At 36.5% G+C, this 26,433-nt stretch overlaps 1 protein-coding gene across 5 annotated transcripts in view; it reads right to left on the reverse strand.

Moving 5' to 3' along the window:
• The window catches only part of SBF2 (SET binding factor 2), a 249,473-nt gene that overhangs the window by 189,769 nt on the left and 33,271 nt on the right, over positions 1 to 26,433 (reverse strand). For 3 of the 5 annotated variants that reach the window (XM_035328950.1, XM_035328949.1, XM_035328946.1), the window contains exon 2: positions 12,070 to 12,158. The exons of 1 other annotated variant lie outside the window; for it this stretch is intronic. In XM_035328950.1, the coding sequence (XP_035184841.1) occupies positions 12,070 to 12,158 (89 nt within the window). The remainder of the gene's footprint in view (positions 1 to 12,069; positions 12,159 to 26,433) is intronic. One more of the 5 variants, XM_035328948.1, reaches the window with a different exon arrangement.

Here is a 26,433-nt window from a genome sequence, read left to right on the forward strand (position 1 = left end):
ATTAACTCACAGTTTGAACTCAGAGACTGAAGAGTTAAGTAGTTTTAGCTGAACTCTTCCACAATACCACCATACTGCTTGCAGTCTAAAGCCAAAGTCAGCACAAGATCAGATATTGTTATATTTTCCTTAATTGTATAGTCATTCACCTTGGAAGTAAACTTGAACATTTGGGAAAACGTATTATTGAGCACTTAACTGAAAACTAACTACTTGACCTTTGCCACACAAAGTACAAAAAAAAAAGTATGTTTGTGGCAGGCCAGAATAAACAAAATTGAACATTGATATGCCTTCATTTTAAACTCAGCTGAAATGTATTTAAATATTCATTAACCACATATGATTCCATAGAATTTATGACTACTATATGCTTTCTCGGGCATACTGAAAATAACTCAACCACTTATTTTCTTCATCTGAGGCATACTATTACAAAAACTAACAGTGGAAATGCCTCAAGCCTAATCAGTCTTGACAAGAAGATTGTTATTTAATGTATCTCTGTTCATTTTATATCTCTTCAGTTATATAAATTGGAAACTGTTTCCCATTTCATGTCAAATTTACACAATTGTATTACCCAAGAACAAAGAAAATAGTAGATATTTATTTATTACAATATTCCAAAACAGTTTTCCAACTACACAGCTGGAAATGCTGCTAATCTTTTAGATTAAAGGCATTCAAACATGAAATGACCAGAACATTTTCTTTTAAGTAATATTTTTGATCAAAATGGAACCAGAAACAAATCTTGAATTTTAAAACAGAAAGCTTTGAAGGTGCACTCATGTAAACGATTTAGCAACAAGTGATTTTTCTACACAATTTTTGTTACTCGGGGTAAATACAGCTTGCTGTGGATGCTTAAAAGCTTCTAATACAAAAGCTACTCCTGCTAAAACCCAAAGATGCCTAAATTCGGGGGAGGAAAATGTACTCTCCTCCCACCACACCCCATGCCCCTTTTCAAGAGGTCTTGCCCATTCCTCTATTATTTGAGAGGCGAAGATCAAATTCAATATACACGACGTGAAACTGATATGAAAATGGTCTAACAAATCTTAAAAATTGCAAATGCCAACAAGTCTCTACAAGTATATTACTGGTCTAGAATGAAGGAAAATCATTGTGAAATAAGCTTTTCTGGTATGCAGTTATAGCAAATAATCATGAGGTGATGCCGAGAAGCAGACAAATCTGGTATTCAAAGAATGTTAAAAATACTGAGGTCACAAATGCACACTGTAACTTCAGTACCCACTTCTTATCCCACTATTTTGGTATTAAATCTAATTTGTTATTCGTTCTAAACCTATACTTTAATGAACATCTCTCTTCTACATGCTGTAGGGTTATAGCTTTACAACTTTTACAATTGAAAAATGAATGGAGGGCGATCTTGTATACGCCATCTGGAGAAGTGGACTAGAGCTAGCTTTCAAAATATTACATTATAAAGTAGATTTTTGTAGTAAATTACAAAAGTAGATATCCTCTCTTAGACTGAATTTATATTTTTTAGAAGAAATAAGTGTTTCCTGAGCTCTTATGTCCCAAGTGAGCCTAAGATAAAGCAACCAAATCATAATTTTTATTTTATTTTTAGTACTAACATCATATTTGCTCAATTAAAATCTAATGTGTAGCATAGTATAGCACAGTATATTACAAAGTGTTCACATGCTCTGAGTTTGCCCCATCATAGTTTATTTTAGAGAGACACTACCATGGGCTTGAATTTAGTTACCTTTACTTAGGTAAAGGGCTTAAATGTTAAATTCTGAAAATCACGGAGAAAGGAGGAAAAAAAGCAGAAAGCCAGCTCTTATATTAACTCCTCACAATTTATTACTGAATAACAACAGGAATATTAGCAGCTTGGTAAGTAGACCGTTTTACAGGAAGAGGGAAGTATTATTGCCCACTATTTATTGCATCGTTTTATTCCTAATTTTATGTATATATTGGTTGCTTTAATTAATGTAATTTTGCTTTAGTTAATGTAACTTTGCAGAGACTCATGTCAGAACATGCCTTCTTTCAACAGAAAAAGAACAAAGACATTTTTGACTTGAGGATAACTGAAAACCTATTAAGTAACTGAGTGTGATCTATTTTTCATATCTCCTTTTGTTGTCATAAATAAAAGATTGTTTCTCATGAAAGATTAAGAAACCAGCCAGTGCAAGAAAAAGATGAGCAACAGTTTGAGGACACCTTTATGACAAAATCAAGACAGCATAGTTGCTTCAAAAAGAACAACAGTACCTTAGTTTGATACACAAATCAAAAAAGATGGGAAAAAAATCACTTCAGGAACACCACATAATGATCAGGTTTCTGTTTTAAATATGCAGAGGATTTTTGGTTTGGGGTTTTGTTAGTTTTTTTTCCATCCCCCACCCCCCACCCCCCAACGTAATGCAAAATGGAGATTGGTACTGCGATGTTTTAATATTATGGAAACATGCATAGCATACAGATACAGAAATGAAGGAACTGGGTAACAGTAAGAGTCATATCAAAATACAGATTGTTTCATTAGGGACACTTGTACATGTCCATAGAGAAGGTGAGGTGAAACGTGATGTCCTATCTCCTATCCTATCTCCTCAACTTGCATTAGGAATAACAAGATTTGCCATATACTGCCAGGGAAGCCCTTGAGTTCCAAAAGTCATTCAAAATAAGTTTTGGATACCATTTTTCCTCCCCTTTGCCTAGGTTCACTCTGCAGCTCTGATTTACTGAGCTGCACGCTGAGAAAGAACTGCAAACCTTAAAAGGATCACCATACAAGTGACACTGACTTCAGCTGAAGTCTGAACTGCCTTATCTCCAGATCTGTAAAAGTTGGAGCTTCAGGGAACCACACTACACACCAGTTCAAATGCTTAATTTATTACTCTACTTGTGATGCAGAAATAAATTATCTTCTGGTTTATCCTGGTGTCCATTACAGCTAAATAAAAGCACCTGTTCAAACGATCCTTTGACAGCATGTCCCTGAAGAACATAAAGACGCTGCAACTAAGCCCAGGTCAGATAGGCCTCTTTTAGCAACACTCAGTAAGGCCGTGCCACTTCACGGATCAAACCGTATCGTTAACACTCTCATCTCAGAAATCCACCACTTCTGAGGGGGTTGTCCTACACTGTTTTGTATTTGACATTCACAACCCAATGAAGACAGAAGAAAAGTTAGTGCTAGGAAAAGCTTGGGTAAACTGATAACAAAATTACATGTTCTACAATATTGATTTGAGACTCAAAATTCACTATTAAGAAGCCATGCTTATGGCTTCACTCGTACTTTACTATGATCAAAAGTGAACTCCATAAAATTAGTTCATCAACTTTTACTTAAAATAAAGAGCTATCTTCATTATTATCACAGCCATTTACCAAATCCTATTGAAGTAAACACCTTATTATAAATGTTCATATAGATCCCAGAGCTTATTAAATAAAACAAGGTTAGACAGTACCAGAAATTACTACAGAATAATATAGGAGGAAGGCCATCTAAATAGCTCAGCTCCTTTTAAATCTTCAAACCTGCAAGTTAATTCATAAAGTTGTCCTTTTTCCATCTAAAAATACCAGATTCTGTCGTGAGGTAATGGATAAAAGAGAACTAGAGTATAAAATGCCGTACAATAAAAGCTGAATGCTCTGAACACGTTTTTGCCAATTCCATGCAATTATGCAAAAGTTGGCACCAGCGTGCCATACTGAAATAGTAGTAAGTAGTCTTTGCTTTAAAAACGAACAAACCAATGTCACCAGCCTCAGGATTTTTAAGTATCAGAAGCAGTCAAATTCAAGTTAGTGGAGGTACTTGAGACCAAGAAAAAAAAAAAGAAAAAGAAATAATAATAATAAGGAAATAAGCCTTCAAGTCCTTTCCCTAGGGCTCCACATGGCACAGTCTCAGTGAGGCGCTGAACAGCTCAAGTGAGCTTTCTCCCCAAGACTGCACAGGTAACTGTGCCACGTGTACACTTTGAGCACCCAAGCACTCTGCCCTGTCTAGAAATTAAAACCAGAGGTTAAATAAATTGGGAACAGTAAAAAGTTTCTGTACAAATACTGGTTTGGCTTCTAATTGAATAATACAAGGGCTAACAGTGAGCTGCAGCACACAGAATATGCCAAATTGGAAAGTCTTTCGACTACTTAAAATCTGTCACTTGCTTTAATTATTTTTAAATGAACACAACAGAAATACACCTTTTATAACACAATACAAATAATCACTTACAGCGTATAAATGTATCACAAACATTTTTGAAGTTGAAGAAGTCAATCTTTAAAATTGCCCACATGATTTAAGTCAGAAGAAACCTGCATCAAATGTAAGAGAATTGACATAAAAAGTTAACGTTAAGAAGTTGATCAAACTGAGAGGAGGATCCCAGTTTATATGTACTATGGATTAGAAATTCTTAGAACCAACACAGTTTTAACAAAATACAATCCATTAACAAATTTATTCAGAAAAACATAAAGTAAGGTTATTTTCCATTACTCTGTTCTCTTGAACTATTAGAAAACATTCCAAACTGATTTATATTCATGTGAATCAACTTCAGAGATAAATTACTTCTGGATTCCCAGAACACATTCAATGACCCAGTTCAAATTTCACAATCTTGTATTCAGCCTAATAGACTGTATTTGATTAGATGCACATTATCTGCCACTCTGCTCCTTCAAAAAACCCTAGAAAGGATAGCTCTGTGACAACTGGATATATAGTTATGAATTCAGTAGACAAGTCTTGCTTTCTGGCTCTCTCCAAAATCACACAAATTCTCAGCTCACTGTACAAACACGAAGGGGAAAAAAAAAAAAAAAAAAAACAGAAATTTCAGTCCAAAAATGCAAAAATTACACCACATCAAGCTTTAAAAAAATAAAAAAAATAAATCCAATTTCTTACAAGACATGGGAATTTTAGACAACAAATTGTTAAGTGATTCTGAGGCACTTCACTTCAATGTCCTACTGTATTATCACATTTTTCTAATTTTAATTTTCTGTCTTCCTATGAGATAGGTACAGGAACCAGATCTGACAGTGACAAAAAGAATTCTGGCCAGCAAGGATTAAGTTCTAGAGGAAACACCTGCTAGTTACCACTGCCCCTCTCTGCAGAGGGAGCAAACAAGCAGACAGAGATCCAAAGCCTCCAGATTAACAAATCAAAAAAGAACCTCAAGAGATGATCCAGGCTACTCTGCTTTCATCCCTCCCTATTAACTTCACAAAAGTCATTCCTCCCAGATATTTTCTGAGATCAAAAATGAACAATACTGACCAAATTTTTCATTCTAAGCTCTATTTAAATGTTTCATACTATTTACACTACATTTTCTTTGCTATAGTATCCATACACTATTACCTTATTTTCAAAAGATAAGGACAACAGTTCATTCTCTTCCCTTCTGCGGTAGTCTCTTATTTATCTGAAGTCTTCTTATGCCTAACCTGGCCAGCTCAGAGCAGCATTCACTTTTTGAAAAAGTTAAACTTCCTTGGTTCATGATTAGCTCAACATGCACAACACTCTTGTTTGCAAAAACAAAGGATGAGGAAATGCTGACACCTGTATACCACTTAGACAAGGTCAAGTGCATATGGCACAAGAAGCAGATGGAAAACAGGACTTTCATATAACAACAGATCTGGATGTTAGAGTGCACATAAATACATCAGCATTCATTTCTGTGTACTTGGGACTACATCAGAATCTTTCTGTGAACTCAGAATGTCCCCAAACAGGTGTTCCCTCAATATTTTAACTTTTTTTTTTTTTTTTTTTTTTTTTTTTACCAGAAGTGTTGCCTGTATTATGGCGTGTTCCTTGTTTATTTGTTTTTTACAGTTTGAAGACAAATGAAAAAAAATGGATCAAACATTTTCACTGCATTCTTTCATGGTATTTTGTCAAGTAGGACCAAGTTTTGCTACACAAGGACTACTTGCAAGTCCTTAGATTTCAATATCAAATTACTTTACCCCACTAATCTACAAAATCCAGAAGTTAAAATCCAATCAGTAAGAGTAGTGGGATTCTAAAACCTGAATATAACTATTTTACAGCACAGCAGAGACACTGCTGTAAAACACAACACATTTATGGCACTGTAAGATTTCCACTGGAGGCTAACATAGACAAGTTAAAGGAATATAAACGGAGTCCATAACAAAACTCCAATAAAAACTTTAGTTGTACTTTTGTGATCATCTGTTTTCTACTACACGGCTGAAAGTGCCAGTGCTGCAAGATAATGAGAAGGAAAGAACACCACAATGCATTTAGAAGTACTACCTTAAGCTCTGTGATGTAGTTGTTCATTAAATAGTTATATACACAATGATTTTTGAAAGCTAAAAAAACAATCTGAGAGGAAAGAGGGAAAAAAATCAAAACCAAAATATCTACAGCTGATCAAGTGCACTGAAGGTTAAACAGACAGCGCAGACAAGCCTTTATTCAGGTTCTTAAAAGCATTAATTTTGCAGAAAAATTGGCCTACAGATCAGCGAGTTAAGACTGAAGCATTTAAAGATTAACCTCCTTAAAACTTTAATCACTTCAGGCTGTAACTGGCTCATTTGCAACCCAGTTTCTCCCTTATGCTTTATTTAAAATATAGGTAAAATGTTCAGGTATCAGCTTGTTTTCTAGAAAACAAGCATTACACCAAAGCAGTAAAACAAAAATAACACTAAATGATTGGCACTCGAATTTTAAGAATATCACTTCTGTAGGAATGTCTAATGATTCTCTGATTTTCAGAGACTCTCTGATGGGAATCTCTAAAAGTTTAGGCAATCACTACTTTAAGATCTGTTTTACCTTAAAATGTCTTCAATTGACTGACAGCAACTCTGTTTTACAACACAACTATGAAGACAAAATAGGTGGTTGATTTCTTTTGTTCGTTTGTTTGTTTTGTTTTGATAGCTTTCTTCTCCCCTGTCCCCCCTGAGAAGCTCTAACAGCATTGTATATCCACTTAAGATCTCAGAGGTATAGCTGTTAGTCACTCTTAAGAACTGTACATCATTGTGAAGTGGAAAGCTGTACAGGACTACAAAGCTGATTTTGTCAAAAGATTGAGATCTTTTAGGTCAGTCAAAATTCAGAGATGCTTTGAAAAAGCAAAAACATCTTTCCGCACACTCATTTGATTTTTTTATTATTTTTTTATTATTATTTTTTTCACATCCCAAGTCTCAGGTTAGTTGGAATCTGGAAGCTGAATCCAGTATTCCATAAAAGACATACTTAATGTATAGTTAAGAGCTCATATCTGAAGCTGCTTAAAGGTCTAGAAATGCTGAGATCAACACCAGTGCACAGTATGCCCATACCACCACCAACTCCTGCTCTCAGAAGAGGCAAGCATCCTGCTTGCTCTCAAGGGGATGCACACAATCTTTCTTCAGAAGCATTTCTCTTTGCATTGTAATGCTTGCAATGCCTTTCTCCAAAGGGGAAAAAATATAAAATTTTTACTATTTACAATTACATCTTATAATTTAAGTAGTTATTTGGATAGGCCATTTGCTTGTGTAGAAATGTATGCTCAGTTGTCTACTTGCCTATGTCTGAAATTAAAATTATTAGTAACTGACAGCTCTACTACTACTAACGGTTATACTGGGAAATTTTCTTCCCTTTACTCACAAACTGCAAATACATTGTATCCAACTTTAGACAATGAATCTATTTCCAAGTGTAACTTTCATTGGCCTAATTAGCATTATCCTCCTGACTCTGAGTAATGCAAATGACATGTAGTTCAGGTAATTTAGCCCTCTGATCAAAACAAGTATACACTCTAACGCTGCATACCAAGGTATGCAAGTATACATTGTAACACTACATACCAAAGGTTCCTCTTTTGATGTATTACTAATTAAGGTGACTAGAAAGGTTTATAACAGAATTAAAATTGGCTTATAAAAAAGAAAAACATGCAGAAATGTAAAGCCAGCTCATGCAGACAACATACTCTCTCAAAGATTCTTTCTACAAGAGAGAACAAGTTTGAACATCCTAATATAAAACCAGAGTGTATCTATTTTGATTTTAGAGTTATTTTTAAACTTAAGGTGTATCTGTGTAAAGCTGAAACAACTTCTCCAAAACAAGTTATGGTGAAGGATACCTAAACATATGTACCTAAAATATCATGCAACTAATCACACTGGTAGATTTTAACCGTATACTCTAGAAGCTGATGACTTAAATGCTTCTCTGAGACAAATACTTTTTCTTAAATCTCATTTTGTTCTTCAAAATCAGCTTATTTCCATGAAGCATGCATGAGAAAACTCACATCGGTCTGCGATTTGTCAGTAAACTAAAGATGCTCAGATTCTAAGCTGAAATCATAAAATATGTTCCCTATTTTGCCCTTTGAATAGCCCACAGAAGATTCTAGCATACTGGAGAAGAGCGTCCTGCTGCTTTGAAGTATCGCAGTCAGTAGATATTAATATGCACCTTATTCTCAGTTATATGACATTCAACAAACAGTTTAACAAGTATTAGTGTCCTTCTTAGCAGTTGTAATTATCAATAATCCATTTTTTAAAATCTACAGGATGTTTCACAGGAATTTTCAGGTGACTCCATTCTCAATGTTTCTCTGTTCAGTTATAAACAAAACAAAGGTAGGAGCTGTAAAGCTATCAAAGAAATGGAAAATGCAAAGAATGAAAAATCAAGAAAAACGCCTTTAGGTCTTTTTATGAGATGCAGACAGGTAGAAGCTCTAAGAAAATACACCAACCAAGACCTATTGAACACTGTCATAGCTTTGCTCACGTACCAGTGACAACAAGAAACCATAAAATTTATCTACCAAGATAAATTCAAACTCTTGACTTCAATAAAATTTCCTAAATTGTCCAATATTCTGTTGAATATTGGACAATGTGTTTATTTCAGAATTTATGCTTATGTTAAACAAAACCAGGATGTTGCTAACACTCAGCACATATAAAAATAGAAACAGTTTAAGTAACACTCCTGATCCTTAAAATGCAGAATATACACACACCAAATGTAATACCCTTCAGGAAAGTTCAAACTGCAATTACACTTTATAGCGACCCAATTTTCACCATATCTATGTCAAATTAACTAAACGACAAATACAGCGAATGCTACAAGTTCTTGCATTGTCATAATCTTTCCTTAGCAAGATGTCTCTCACTCAGCCTAGGGCAGAGTGAGATACAGTTCTTCCCATGTTATCATATTTTCAAAATGACGTTCAACAAAATGAAAAAGATTATCTGCAATGCTTTTATTATTCAGCTTAAAATTGTCTGAACAACTCTGTTTTCTACATTGGCTTTATTCAGGTCTCAGAAATCTGGCCAAACTGGAGTCACCTGGCGGTATATGGGGTCTAAAAGGGCATTTTCCATGTTAAAGTACTAAAACCTGGGGAGTGGGTAGGAGTATAGGTCTCCTCTGAGATTTCTGCCCTTGTTTCACAGAATACCATTAGCAACATGGATGGAAATAGTATTAAATCACATCATCCAGTAGCTGCCATGATGAATTACCTGATTTGACCCACATTATTTGTCCAAATCACTTGGACATTCAGTGTCTAAACTCACAGACAAATAATACACTGCATAAAACACCTGGGGGGTGGGGGATGACCACAATTATCAGTCAACAGTCTCAGTGATTCATGGTTGAAGAACTAGCTTAAGCCTCAAAAATAAAATTCCTCCTTCAACCCTAACACTAGACATAAAAAGCTTTGACCTTTTTTTCCCTTCATGAAAACACAGTGGATAACACTTTATTTTTTTAATAGCAGCCACTGTTGTTTTGGTTTGGTTTTCATTTCCCAGTTAGAGAAACCATGTAATTCCATAAAGATCCTTCATTCAAAGGACAGGAAACACACTTAAGGGATTTTAACTCAAATTCTTCATAGAACTAAGTACTATTCATAAAAACGTCTACCTTCATTCTCAAACATTTTTGTCAACTATTCTGTTTTTACATTCTTTCTCCTTTTTTTCCAGGTTTGCCTGTTACCCACTTGATGATACTAATGTTGTCCTTAAGATGACAAGCAGAAAGTTGTAACATAGTGTTTCTTCTTTCCTTTCCACCAATGCTGATTCATGCTACACTTAGCCAAAAACTTGAACAAAATATCCTGCCAGTATCTGACTCTCACAAATGATTTACTTTAGTACATGATCTTTGCAATACCTCTTTGATTTTAATTAAATAAAATTTTATTACCAAGTTTGGATAGCAGTTCAAAACTTGAATAATTTTACAGACTACCTGAACAGATGTCTTTAACTTTTAAGTAGCTAGATTTAATTTTACTAGGGAAGCTTAAAGTATCAAATACTTTGCTTACTGAGTCGTTTGGGTACAGATACACTATGAAGTGGCTTCACTGCTTTAAGTAAAACTGTGCCCGTTTATTTCAAAACATTGTAAACGAGCTGTGTTACTTTGAAATTGGTAATTTATGACAAAAAAAAACACCTTAGTGTGCTTCAGATGCTTGCAGTTGTTTAAGGCAAGATCAAACCACCTAGTTCAACCCTAAGAGAGTAGTTTAGAAACAAACAAAAACCACCTAGGCCTTATTTTTCTTCTAAAGATCTGCAAGTGTGTGTACTGTGTAAAATAGTCACTTATCTGAACTCAGCCAGCAGTCATCAAGCACACACTGGCTAGGCATGTACTAAAAAGACAGCTCCCAGCCGGAGCAAACAATTGCTATACATCGTGGTATAATGTTGTAACAGTAGTAGAAATACTCCAGAGAAAGCAGGAGCTTCCATTGTTTCAGCACAGCACTACATTGCTAAATGTAGTATTATGCAAGTGTACCACAAACACTGTAACTACCCATCACGTGTATTGGAAATAATGCTTACACCAGTAATTAATGTATGACATCCCCCCAGAACATAAGGATTGTGCTTGACTATGAAGAAATTTAAACCACACTTGAAAATGAGCAGCCAGTTGTGTACACCAGCACACAGTGAACACAAACCTCTGCCATATAAGAGCAGGCACAAGCACTAAACACCAAGATGCCTCTTCCTCCTTACACAGGAGGAGACATAGCCAAAGGCATGACTCTGTGAGCTAGTTGAACAGCACTTGAAAGGTATCATATCAATAAAAGCTTGCTATGTCTGCTATATCTGTGTAATAAGCTTAATGAAGCATCAGCGTCTTTGTCCTCTGCAGCCGATTTTGTCCTGCAGTGCAAAGACTTCTATTGCAACACTTCCTACAGGCCATCTCCTTCCCTAGCTCATCCTGTCCCAGAAGTTCCTAAGTTCACAGCAGTAAGTTTCACTCTGACTTCTCAGAAACCTAATTTGCAGTGTATGACCACAGCATTTCATTTCTCTGCAGGACTTTTCGGGCCATGTATCTAATGAACACCTGACCTGGATGAATAAGATAAACCTATACATTGCATCTCACATCATCAGACCAGGGGAAGGAAAGAGTGAATTATCACAAGGAGTATTTAAAATAGATCACTGTATGCTAGCTTTGTTCAGCACAGTTTTCCTTAGTGCTCCTTATGCTACCTGCTCAGGACAGAATACTGGGTAAAGACCAACTATTTTAATGAAGTCAGTTAATCATGATGTTATTTTGTTTTATTTATTTATTTTACAGTATACAATTACACATTTTTATGTATTTGAAAATGATTTGAAAAGTCATCTGCAATCTGAAGGATGCTTCTAAAAAATGTAGTCAATGATAGACTTACTGACACAAACCAAACAAAAATAGTCTGTAACTTTGCAGCAGACTTACTGTATTCTAGGAATACCTACTTACAGGTAAATAACAGTAATAAATTATTATTCTAAAAGCCATTATCTATCCCGTTTATTCACATAGCTTGTCTCCATTCCCTGTCAAGATGAATAATATGTTATTGTGTGAAGGCAGATGCATCTTACAACTATACGTTAAAGAAGTTCTAAAAATTACAAAATGTAGTGCAAACTTACCAACTCTATTCCCTGTGGAAAAGGAGTATCTTCCCAGTCCTTCTGAGGAAATCGTTGTATTATTTTTCCCAAACCTTCTGCTGGGCCTGCTGAAAAATAAATTCAATTACTGAAAGATAAAGTTCAAATACAAACTTGTGAAATTTCAACTGCCATAACTTTTAGAATATTTTCAGACTATACCAATACTAGCAGCCCAAGAAGCTCCTCAAATGTGTCTTGAAGTCACACAATAAATACAATCTTAATATTCTCCAGTAGCAACATGAGGAGCCACTACAGGAAATGAAGCTGCAAGCTACATCCAGCCTACAGATGCCATGCATATTTACAGTGATAAATGATTTGGGGCTAATATAGGCTACAAACAGAAGTAAATTAAAATAAAAAATAACGGATCATCCATTTTTAGAAAAATCAAAATCAAAATCAAACATTTGTCAAAAGGTAGTCTTCAAAAAAAGTGAATTTCATAGGTTAAAAGACAGTTTACCTAGAACATTACAGTGCCCTGACATGAATCAGTTCGTTTCCTGGGACAAGTTATCAGCAATTTTCTGCACAGAAAAGTGTAGAGGAAAAAATGCTTACTTCTACTAACTTCACTCATCCAATTCTCTTGTTTTCCTTCTTTTTTTAAGATACAGTACAATAGATAGCAAGCCCTTCAGACAAGCCACAGATGTTCAGCTGTTGTGTTCTGTCACCCTGAATGGTACAGGAACACATGCACAAACATGAATCTGTGTGTTCCTCATGCTGTAACTGTTGGGAGAACATCTTGAAAAGAACCATAACCTTTTTTACTGAAGTTTAGCTCTGGGGTACAGCACAATGTAACAATGTAGCAAAGCAAAAGTAAATTTACGTTAACCACTATGTCATGATGGTTTTTAGCTGGGACAGTTAATTTTCTTCACAGAGAATGCTGTGGTTTGGATTTTTGATGAAAACAGTGGTGAAAACACACCTTGTTTAGTTGTTGCAGAGCAGAGCTCGCACAGAGCCCAGGTCATTTCAGCTGCTGGTGCTGCCCTGCCCGCAAGCAAGCTGGGGGTGCACAAGGAGCCGGGAGGGGACACAGCCAGGACAGCTGACCCTGACTGGCCAAAGGGGTGTCCCACAACACGTGGTATCAAGCTCAGCAGTAACAGCTGGGGGAAAGGAGGAGGAAGGGGGGAGCCATGTAGAGTGATGGGGTTGTCTTCCCAAGAAACTGTTCCGCATGATGAGTGCTGCTCTCCTGGAGGCAGCTGAACAGCCGCCTGCCGATGGGGAGTAGCAAAGGATTCCTGGTTTTGCTTGGATTGTGCACACAGCTTTTCCTTTACCTAGGAAGCTGTGTTTATGGAACCCAGTTAAGATGATTCTTCAAAGAGTCATCAACATAAAGAAAGATCTAACTTAAAAATAAAGTTTTGTGGAAGGATGCATGAAGGATACATTATAGCAATGGCCCATTTTAAAGGAAAAATGTAGAATTGAGTAGTTCTTCATCACAAGATACAAGCATTGGAAGAAAGAATTTTCCTTTCAGATGTAAAGACAAGAGAAAAAAAAAAAAAAAGAAACAAACAAACAAAAAACAATCAAACAAAAACCACTTAATAACACTTAATCCTTCCACAGAGAGGTCCTATGACAGAGATATGCAGATCATAGAATCACAAAACGGCTCGGGTTGGAAGGGACCTTAAAGATCATCTGGTTCCAACCCCTCTGCCATGGGCAGGGACACGTCCCACCAGACCAGGCTGCCCAAAGCCCCATCCAACCTGGCCTTGAACACCTCCAGGGATGGGGCATCCACAGCTTTTCTGGGCAACCTGCTTCCAGGGCCTCACCATCTGAGTGAAGATTTTCCTCCGAATACCTAAACGTCCCCTCTTTTAGTTTAATGACATTACCCCTTGTCCTGTTGCTCCCTGATGAGTCCCTTTCCAGCTTTCTTTAGGTTGTGGAAGGTATCTCATAAGGATTAAAGGTACCTAAAATAGCATTTATCTTGAAGTGTGTTATATATTGGAAATATTTGAAGCTTGAATCTTCAATCTGAAACTACAGTTAAGCCTTCTGCTCTGCAGGAGGTCGGTGTGTGTGTGTTTAATATGGATTATTACTCTGAGTACTGTTCAGGAGGAATAAATTATTGGTATGCAAACACAAAATGAGCATTGCATTTACTCCAAGTGTTTAACTATGTGAGTAATGATAAAAAGGGCATAATTGGGGTCTTAGCTACACATATGAAATAAGCATGCCTGATTTGGATAAGGCAACAAATAATTTGCAGAAGCGAACGGCTGGGTAACAATTTCTGTAGATGTGTGTGCAGTAAGTACAAACCTAACAGAAGCATAACCTTTACGTGTTTCCTTTCTCTACTGCAGATGTTCAAATTAATTCGTGTATGCCAGATCCAACTCCAACTAGACCATCATCAAGCGCAGCAACAGACTTAACTGCCTCTTCAGGCTCAGATTTAACTGAAAACATCACAGTAGTGCCTAACGCAACTGAGATGGAACGAGCCTTGAGAAATGTGAATTTCAGGTGATATGCCCTTTCCAAAGGCTCCTTTCAAGGTCCCTTCATTAATTCTTAACACTACAAGGACATTCCTTTAATACCAAGTGAAAGTCCTGTTAACTAGAGCTAATTAAACAAATGTGTTGCCCCATTAAACACACACTGAGCAGCCTGTGGACTTGCAGCTCAGCCTCCTCAGTTAGTGCCTCCAGCAACTTCACAGATCCCCAAAGTTTTTTCCTGTTCATTCCAGTCTATTTACTGAGAGCGACAGAAAGAACTGGTAGACATTAATACAGGCACCTGGGTTTTAAATTGGAAAAACAGGTTATTTCCATATTAAAGGATTCAGATAGTCACAGTCAGCAGGATGGAAAGGTTTCTGTCTTTTGGTATCCTCTCATATAATGTCAGGGCTGCCCAAAACCCAGTGGAAACGCCATAACCAACACTGCTCACTATATGCAAATTGATTACATGGAACTTTTATTATCTTTCAAGACTGCTTAAACTCAGATGCACTAGCCACATCCCTCAAACTACTTAGTACAGCATACACATGCATGAGCACAGCATGAAAGATCACTGCATATTAACAACGTGTTCCATGTAAAACAGTAACTGCTTTCATTATTATTTATGTACGCAAAGCATGCCTGGCAGTAACAAATAATCAAAAGAAGTGCTTTCAACAAAATCACTACCATTACTATTATCAAACACCCTACAAAAGCAAGACTCTTCCTATACTTTAACTGAAGTATTTCGCAATTATTTTTCTTCAATTTTTGAGAAAAATAATTTAAATGTACTATAGTGTACAGGAATTGTGATGATTTTATAGTAATTTTGAAAGATGTGATTTCACACCTACAACAGTGAACTACAATTTCATCTGCATGAAGATAAGTACAACAAAATAATAATAAAAAGAACTCCAACAGTATCTTTATCTTGAGGATTACTGAAGTCAGTCTATTACAAACCAATGCTGACCAAACAGCAAATTAGACTTGAATATTTAGGCGTATCTTTTTGTGCCTGTACAATACATATACATAGCTAATTTGTCCAAGACCAGAACAAAATTTTAGCCTGTAAGAATTCTGAATCAGCAGTGTATCCCTTAAGAAATTAAAGAAAAAGCAACTTTTATCCCCAGATAAACTCTTCTAAGCTGTCCTCTTTCTCATTCCCTCCTTCCCATCTTACTCTTTAAGCAATACAAACATACAACACATTAAAATTCTGGCACAATTCGCTGGTTCCTGAACCCTAGTCCCCTAAACTCCCTTCTTATATAAATCTTTTCCCATGAAAGGTCACATGCCATCTCTTGCTTGCCCTTGGAATTCCAGAAGCAAGCTGTTAATGCAACTTACATTCCAAATTAATGAGAACTGTGATAAACTCTGTCTTTTTACTTACAAACCCATGATAAAAATACATTTGAGTTGTACATTTGAGTTAATAATCACACAAGCAAAGCTCAGCGTATAAGCACTTTGTTAATCTGTAAAGAAAGCTACAAAATACATCGTTTTCAGTCTGCACAGAAGAAACACTACAGATCATCAAGGATGAGGGGTCACTACACTAAGAAGAATTAAGCCACACAAACTACTTCAAAGCTACCATTATACGTCCTAGATACGAAGTTACTAAATCATTTTGAGTACTCAGAGGCAAAGGTTTACACCTTGAAATTTAGAAACATACTGACAGTGAAAGATACACAGGTGCAAGTGGCAGAGTAAAGTGCTGCTTATCCTTCCTCACAAAACAGTACTGAGTACTTAAGAAATCACTAAAATATGCTGGGAAGTGAAATCTTTTGCATCAATGGTCTTAAACAATTTGAAACAGCAGAGGGTGAACATTTAAAATCTAACAGAAGACACACAACAAGAATGCTAACAAGCAATTAATGGAATTGGAGCCCAGCATAGATAAAAGTTGTCACAGCAACCATTATTAATACCAAACCACGCGGACTCGTTTCCACACACAACAACCTTTGCTTCTCCTCAGCACCTATCAGCCATACCTACAAGCAGCCAACTACCTGAATTCCCCTGCAGATCACAAGAAGCCACCGGTAACGTGACCTTCGGCAAGATCAGATAGCTGAATGTGAACATGACATAAAAAAAAAAATAGAGGAAAACTCTCAATGTTACCAATTAGAAAGATCGGTAGACCATTTTTACCTATTGCTTGTACAGTTTGCAGACTGGTTCCGCTACTGAAATTAGTGTTTACAAATATGCGTGGGTTACGTCAAACAATAGATCAGATTAGGAGGATATCCTTTACGAAATAAACACTCAACATAGCAATTGTATTAAGACATACCTAAGCACAACTGAAATCAACCTTCAGTTCATAAACTGAGAGGTTCCTGCCCCTAAGCCCCAATACAAATTGTGAGCATGGCCCCTTTATGGGTCCCTTTGGGCTCCCTTTAGCAGGTCTGCATTCGTCACTCTTTCTTCACAAAGAACCCACCCAAAATAACTGCCTTCCAGTTTTCCCCCCTTGATGTCTTCCTGTTCTAGAGCTGCTACAGGGAGAAGGGTGGCAGAGGAATAAAACAGTTTAGATGACTGCAGAATCAAATTTGTATCAACCCATGTTCCCGGGATGTCTTGTTTTGCACAGTTTACGGTGACATTTTAAGAAGCTGCTTCTTAAGGAACAACACTTAGATAGAGCTTACTGGAAGCTGGACTAAGGAAGAACCGAAGAATTCAACTCTTTGGCACTATCTATGGCCTCTGGGGAGTGCTGTTGTGGTTTCTCATGTGTTTCAGATGGTCTTTTCAGTCCTGCCACCCCTGATAACAGAAGGACTTCTGTTATTTGGCTTGTAATTCTCCAGTTATGCTACAGAAGTCTTGATGCCAAGAAAAAAATACCACAAAAGATATCTCTGTTTTAGAAGAGTTTAACTCAGTCCCAAGATGGAAATCAGAGCTGGAACCAAGGTGAACAAGAACACTAAATACCTAGAAAGAACAATATTTCTTTGATAGGCCTAAAAAGCATGGCACAAAGTTCTAAAAGTCTGCTCAAAGCCATTGTAACACATTACAAGTTACGTGCATCTTAAAGTCTGAAGGAGAGCGGACATTAAAATTTACCTAAAGAGAATTTAACTAGTGTATTCTACAGAGGAAACACTTTATTGCAGCCTAACAGCCACAAAAGGTTAAAAAAAAATGCTGGTGCTTTAAGCAAGACAGACTTACCACAATGACCACAGATATTATTTGTGCAACTGGCAAAATTCATAGTCAGTTCATCTTAACAAAGTCAAAGAAATGCATTCAACCATCTTGGGAATCTGAACGACAGACATCCTGGATGCTTGCCATATTATCAAGGATATAAAAAATAACAGGATAAGAAGATCTTTAGATCCTTTGCTTTGTAAACAGGAAAATTGTGGTGAACTTCTCAGAGGAGGAGAAAAAAAAAAAAAAAAGTTGTTTTATTTTAATCCTCCCCAAATGTACTGACACTATTAGTCAGAACTACCTGAGACACTTGGATGGTCCCATTTCCTGAACGTCTCAGCATTTGAGTTTGTTACTTTTGTTTTGCAGAACCAATAGCACACCTTACACACAGGGAAAAGAAGCACAGAAAAAGAGGTCTGTGTCTCCAGAGGACACAAAAGAAGTGGTCCCAATCCATGCCACCAAATTGTAGGTGAATTGCCTTATTCACAGGTTCATCCTTCCTGCTGTTGCAACAGATACTCTCCTGTGAAGGTCAACTACTAATCTCTTCATTCCTAGGTATAAAAAAAAAAATAATTTCTGTGCTTTGTAAATAAAGGAAGAGAAAAGGCCTCTATTCTAGGGCTTATATTTTAATTAAATTAAAGCACAGAAGAAAAAAAAAATGGCAATCTATATCATATCTCATTCCACTAAACAGTTATTTCTGTGAAAAGAAGGCTGTCAATTCCTATTCAGTAAGAAAACCTTTAAAGTAGGTTTGGGAAGTCTTGGAAAAATTAACCTTTAGGAATGAACTTCATCCAGTGCAGTGCAAAATGAAAATGAACAAATATTATACAAAGCACATGCGCAAGGAAGAGAAATCAGAGGAAAGCGAAGAATGAAGAGGTAGAAGAGTGAATAAACAAATGTTATAATCATTACTGGTTCAATGCATATTTACCTACTGCAACAATGTCTAATACCGTTCAGTATCAGACACAACAACACTGGCTGACAGCACACAAAATGATTTTGCCAGCCATTAATCACTCCATCATTTTTTTATCTCTCTGAATAGCCACATAACAAACATCACCAAGTCAGAATTATACCTGAAAAAATTTTAGCCATGTAAAGTGCTATCTCATTTTGAATGCTGTGTTTTAGACCAAAAGCTTAGCAACTAGTGGCAATGACCTCACTGACATTTTTCAATTGTTAATTATGTAAAAAAATATATTTCCTTTTGTTGCTGTGGCAGCTACTGTTTTTAAAAGCCTATGTAGCAACTTTGGCAATAATCTGAAGAGTTCTTTAAAACTCTAGAACTGGAAACTCGAGAAAACACTATGCTGTCTAGAGCCTATAGAGGTGTCAGTTACTGTTGAAGAACCCTTCATTACCACCACACTCCACCTTTCACTGGGATTCTCATTACCCCCAGATTTTATCTGAGTAAGTTACCGGTGCATTTACTACAGCTTGGCTCTAACACTTGGGTCTGCAGAACCTCCTTTCCAAAAAGAACTCTGGGACACGCTACACTTCCAGACATACACTAAGTTTTTGCTGGGTGGACAATAACACAGCTTTATAAAAGTCTTGAAAGAAAATAACATTCACCATTGCTTTCTCTTGTCAGTTAAAATGCTTTTAAGCTACTCCCTCCCCAGTGGTTGGCATAATATTCAAGAAGTTGGAAAAAAGCTTGGGGGGCTGGAAGGGAGAAAGTTTCCTGCTCACAGACAATTCCCCTTTTTGTTTGCAAACAACTGACTTCTGCCAGCTTTTGGATAGGAAAGGAAGACCAGACTTAAAAATAAACATTCTATATTGAACAAACATTCTTTTGAACACACCAAACTGAACAAGACTTCCCCAGCTGTCTTGGAAAAATCAGTTCTATTTATTTTCAAGGAAGGTATAAAAATTAAGATGACAAAACTGCCCTCTGCTTTGTACTTAGAATCCAGGTCTTAGAGCTTCTCTGAGTGCTCAAGGAATAAAATAAAAAAATAAAAATAAATTTAAAAAGGAAAAGGAAGTACATCTTTACAACAGTTTTTCTGTATCAGTATGCATTTAAGGGATTCCTGAATATGAAGATTCAGGTGTAAATGCAACAGTTAGAAGATATTCTCTAAGTGTCAAAACACTTATTTTGGATATTTATTTCAAGTACAAGCATGCTTTAATGTGTCGTTTTTTCTTCTTTTAGCACCGTAGAAACAAAACTAATGGGGGGGGGGGGGGGGCTGAATGCTACATGTATTATTTTACCAAGTACAGGTTATTGTTCAGATATACAAAATAATAAAATAGAAACATCTGACAGCTAAGATAAGAAACAGGAGAAGATCTTACAGCTTTTGGAAGTGTCTAATCATACCTGGTAACAGACAGAGAAAGACATAATCATATGCATTGTATGCATAATTATATGGATGATATCACACAGATAACAATCCTAAACTAAATTCAGACTCGGTATGCTGAATATGGAAATATGCCATTCAACTCTGTCTAAAATGTCAGAAAAACAGTTTACTTTTTTGGTTTTGGCTTGGGCCCATGTTTGGGTTCTGTTTGTTTTTGAATCAGCATTATTTGTACCTGTGTGAACTTTGAAAAATAAGGTTGCAATGCTGAGACAAAAAGACATTCTTTCTGTGACATTCGGTGGAAATAAGAGAGATCATGTGACAGCAGCAAAAAGACACACTGTTCAATGTAATTTCAGCTTAAATGCTGTCTAAAGTATCATAAGAAATTTTTCACTTTGAAAGACCCATGTATATGGTTACGAAAATAAATGTTTAATTGGTCCTTTCAGACCTTACAATATGTAGCCAATTTACAGACAAAAACTCTGTATGTGATGTCAAAGAAAATTTCTTAATATTGGAATTCTATTTTCATAAGCATGCTGAAAAACAAATGAGAGAAGAAAGGAAAAAATCAAGTTAAACAAAGGAAAAGAAAAAAAAATCATGACAAAACGACAAAAAAAATACTGAAAATCTAGATGAGGAGAGCAAGAAGGAAGAACAGGTAGCATCACTGTGAGCATCAAGCTATTGAAGGCTGAATTCCCAAATGGCCTGATCCCAGTTGTTAGAATCTCAGTTTAATAAGGTCAGAGCACAGATAATTTTTAAATATATCTTTAACACCTGTTCCACATGCTGTCTGATGTGCATTTTTATTATACTGTAAGTTTTTTCTAATACAGAATACATCTACAGTTCTATGGGACTAGCTAAATGCACACACACACACAAAAGTTTCCACAAAACTTATCGGAACTCAGTACCTTCAACCTCTTCTGAACTGCTAGCTCTCTGGCTTTCACAGGCTATCTTCACTGCTCCTCACTTGGTTTCCTGAAGAAATGAGGCTTATGCAATGCATCTTGTGTTAGCCTGTAGCTTCTCTCTACTCCCTTCAGCTGCTAGCTATAAGCATAATTAAAATAAAAGTAGCAATACAAAACCAACCTGATAATGTAACAATAACATAGTTACTATCAAACTCAATGCGTCATTCAGAATATTTGCCTTTTGTATTGCTTATTCTGAGATCCAAACAAGGAAAATTTTCTTTTACAGAAACTGTGTCCTGAGCTCAGGAAATGCTTCCAGAACTGATGCACACACTACCAGAATAGTATTAGATCTAGCCTATTTGACAGAACAAGATCAGCAGTAGCTGGACACACATCTTGGAATAAGCAAATACATGGGTCTTCTTTTGAAAAGATCTGTGAAGTTATGGACAAAGACATTTTTAAGGCAAAGACTTCCCTCGAAGCACACATTTATATCCAATGGTCTGAAAAAGTGGTTTTGTTTGAGGGAAGGAGTCATAGAGCTTAAATTCTGTTGAAAGAAAAGAGCTTTGAAGCTAACTCTCATAAAAATGGTGATTCAAAAAAGCATTCCAAAACGAAAGACAAAAATGTAATGCCTATTGCGTCTATAAAGTCAAAATAATACAAAGCAAATGGGTTTCTCAGAATGTATATAAAATATTTTCCCTATTGGAGAGGTTCGTAAATAACCACTAAGAGGGGAAAAAAAAGTTTGCTCCAAAAACTACAATGGTTTTCGTAATAGCATTTAAGACCTCCCGTCAGGAGGGAATTCACGTAAACATTATGAGTGCATGAAGAATCTTATCCCTACCTCAGTCTATCTTTGAAAAAAGACAAAATTAGAGTACCAGGGTGAATTATCACCTGAAAATGTTGCTGATGAGGAAAAATGTCTCAGTACAAGACCAAATGTGTCTTCTCAAGCTTTGACTTGTTTTAAAGGCACCAGGGAGTCGGATATATCTAATTAGCAGGGAATGCAATGTTGCAAAAGAGTAAGCAAAACACTTCCCAGGGCTGGCTGATAACTTTAGTTCAGTGTGAGGCTCACCAACATACAGACCCATGATAAGCAAGCAGAGTACACTTTTTGAGAGACAGAAAGAAGACTGAGCACAGACTTTCTATGCTATGAGAAAGAACAAGCACAGCAGTAGACCAAAGTTCTAGATGTCCTGACTTCACATAATTGAAGTTAAAGTTTTGACTCTGAAAAAGATTTATCTTCACTACAAATCAGCATTTTTTTCTTAGAAACTGAATGTATTTTGCCTTTCCCTAGATCCTCATCTATCTTTTGAAGTAAACTGACCTATGTAAAGCATATGGGTGGAGTAAGAAAAGAAACACACAGTTACAAGTTCAATTGGTCTTCGTATTCCTGACCTCTATGAAAAAAATACATAAATGGCTATAGCAATAGAAGTTATTTCTGTGGTTGATTTTAAAATAGTTTGGCAGCCAAACGTTTTGCAGCTACGTGTGGAGTATGAAGAGCTAATAACAAGAAAAGTGGTTGTTTTCCTTTTAAAACCAACAGAATATACAAATCAATGTTATAAAGCCATGCCATTTGTCACTATTTAGATCTCGGTATATTTTACAGAAACTATCTGAAAATTTTACTGAAATATCCAAATATGCTGGCTCTTTCTTCCAAAAGAAGTTGTGTTAAAGTCCTTGAAGATCAACTTGTTAATGAGATAGTTCTGCATAGTCTGGTTTCTAACATCTGTATCGGTTTGATGCTAACATCAAAAGTAGCTGAGCAATAAAGTAAGTTTATTACATGAACAGAAATAGCTGAAGATGCTCTTCTAACTCTTCTACCAGGTAGAAAGGTGTTATTTGAGTTACCCATCACCACCACTCTCTTTTTGATTAACACACCACACAGAGTTCTCTGCACTACTCCATTCCCACATACAGATCACAAATGGAAACTCTATACCCTCCTTTCCATAGGAATAATCCTATGAAGCATATAAAAGAAACACAAGAGAGCACTGCTTTAAATACATAAAGAAAGCAAAAATGTGAAGTGCAGATTTTTTATGCAATGCTCAAGACATTCATAAATAAGGAGGAACTACAAGTTCACATCCTTCAACTCTTCTTTCCCCAGATTATCCCAAATTTAAAAGATATTAACAGGCAGGAACTTGTTAGTCAACCTGCACCAATACACACAGGCCTGGATCCAATAGTGGCTACTGCATTTTTATCAGAAAATCCTGTCAGTTTCAGATTTGAAGTTTTTTGTTGTTGTTGTTTTGTTTTGTTTTTTAATTTTGGTAACACTGTCTCAAGAACTACCACCTCATAAAGGAATAGTATCTGTATCATCTCCTATAGTTTCAGAATCGTGCATTGACAGCTATTATGCTGACAGATCTGCTTCATTAACATGGTATGAAATACCCTGCACCGAGTGCTGATGCAGCCCTGAAACTCCCTGCACAAAATGGGGTATAAACCAGCAGTGGGAAGTACAAACACGTGTACGAGGCTATATTGTGCTAAATAAAATCGTTGTTTGGACCATTAGGTTTAAGGAGAAGCCGTTTAATTTTCAAACATTTTGCCTGATAACTTACCTTCAGTCCAAGAGCTGTACTCAAAAGATATTTTCATTGTTGCAGATGTCAGAACACAAACTTAATATTTCAACTTCTAACACTTTCCATCCTAACACCTCAAAAATCTCTAATAAAGGACACTACCTTTGGTTACCATGGTGGCAAATAACCTGTCAAAACAGAGATACCCCATCTTATATGCAGAGAAAGATTAATCTCTCAAAGCCACAATTAAGTGATAAAGTTTTATTTAAAACATCCATACAGCTACTTTATGTCTTGGCGAAATGTCTCCAACAAGAGGTTTCAGTTCTTGTGTCGCCATGCATCTGAACTCTTAAAAATGTCATTTGATTTTTATTAAGCAGTACTATTGACACAAAAAATAATTCTTACCATATTCTGTTCACAGCTGTAGCCTAATAATAGACATTCTTTAAACTTCAGTAAATAATTCCCTTTAATTTTGTGGTATTCTTATGTAGTCTGCATATATAATGCTTTCTTAATGTAACAGCGAGAAGAATTCTGTAGCATAAAGGCACTAGGCAGTGATTCTCCAAGAGCGTTTTTGGTATTACAGTAGTTCTGAAGAAAACAGCAGCTAACATTCTTATATATACTTCTGAAGCCCTGCCAGGATGTAAATTGAATGACCTGACATGAATTCTAACTCACAGAAAGCCTAGCAATTTGGTTACTTGTGTTGGAAAAAGGCAAATTACTGGAACTGAAACAGACTATCACACTCCACCCATACAAACGGGAAACAACAGAGAAGGAATATTGCCACAGGAAAATTACTTACCAGGAACCAGAGCTGAAGCTACAAGGTGCTCACACAGCACAAAACATCCTATTACTTGAGGCTGGAGAACACTCTAATGCGGAGTGAGGAATGCATTCAACCAGAATATCTTGTCTTGAGAAATAAGGTGCATGCAAGGCTACTCATGGCCTTTCATTTCCTCCACCTCTTTCACTGAAAACTACAAAAAATAAAGGAGCCACCTAACAGAGACAGGTATGACACTGGTTAACAGGGGACCCATATATAATATCATGGGAAAGTCTGAAAGAAAAAATACTGAAGAAGAAAAGCTATAAACAAACCCCATGAAAAAATACAGATGGGCAGAAATTAACACAAAATAAGACCTAAGAGAGTTAGATGAGCTTCTTGCTCAAGCTGGTATTTCAATATAACCCACGTGCCCCTTCAAAACGTGCCTATAACTTCAAAGTCATCCACCTAGCATGATAAATGCACTCAGTAAATGCTTTTCTGCAATTTACAGGGACAGTCTTCTCTTGACAGAAGACAGCCTGGAAGGTGTAGCACTTTAATAACATGATCTATGGCAGCTAGTAAGGGAATAACAATTTCAGAGACTTCACCAAGAATTGCAGAATGTCCAAATATCAAAATTGCCTATATTAGATAATCAGTGACACACCTTGTCTTTGCCTTGGACTAGAAAGATTTTTTTTAAAAACAATGGAACCTGAAAAACATAAGCATGGCTTGGTACTCTGATGTAATCAAAAGCGTATCCAAGAAAGTTTGGCTACAAACACATTTAGAAGCAGAAGAGCTTCCAGTTGTTGTAGAAAGAAAAGTAGGATGATATCATTGATCATCACAGATCATCATTGGATTATTATGTCTGCTGATCATGGTTTAGAAGCAACACAACCCAAATTTGTGTATCATAGTTTGAAGCCCTGTGTGGGTGAGCTATTGACTGATGATCTTCCATGCACCCATTCTCCCTCCTCCCCCCAACAACTGGCGTATTGAAAGAGAAAGTACTCTGCATCATGTTATCTGTTAATCTAGTAACAGAAGGTGAGGTTAGCCTTCATAGCCGAGCTTTCCCTCACTTCAAAGAGCCTAAGCCATAGTACATGGAAGTAAAACTTCTCTAACCAAGACTACAGTTCTTGCACAACAGAGCAGTGAAACCGAGCTTCCCATCTCTCATGAAACACATCTGATGTCACGGTTTTGGAGGACTTGGAGAAGTACAAGTGATGAACAGTACTATCACAGCAAATATAAGAAATGTTGACCCACTTGCCAAGGGAACACTTGCCAGAAGAATTCAGAATCCACATACTTGAAGTCATCCAAGGTAACATTTGGTGCAATGAGTCACATGAGATAAATAGGTCATCTGTCATAGAAGGAACATGTACTGATTTACCACAGTGGTCAGCTGAGTAGGCAATTGCAGAACCAAACTGAAAGACCGGAACCTGTTTCACGGGAAGATCTCTCCTCACCAAGGATTCAAGAATAACTCCAATTACTACACAACTTGTAGTGATAGTGTTCAACTTTTGCACATACTCATTTTTACAGTCAACTCCACAGACCAATATCATCAAGGTCTCTCTTAAATAACTCCTGAAGAAATGTCCTGGAAACAACTTGGAGTAAGAATTAATCCTGTCTGGTTTCAGCGGGCAAGAAGTCAAAGAAGAACAGCTTGTTCACTTCAGAAGAGCTGTGTGAAATAATCTGACGGCCCAAATGCACCGAGGCAAAGGAATAAATGCTTTTGCTGAAATCAGATGTGTACTTAAGATACTTGGTTTTGAACCTGGAACTTCCATACCAAGTGCCAATCCATATGAAAAAGGATTAAAA

Source organism: Oxyura jamaicensis, chromosome 5 (assembly GCF_011077185.1).
Source record: "Oxyura jamaicensis isolate SHBP4307 breed ruddy duck chromosome 5, BPBGC_Ojam_1.0, whole genome shotgun sequence".
Classification (NCBI taxonomy): Eukaryota; Metazoa; Chordata; class Aves; order Anseriformes; family Anatidae; genus Oxyura; species Oxyura jamaicensis.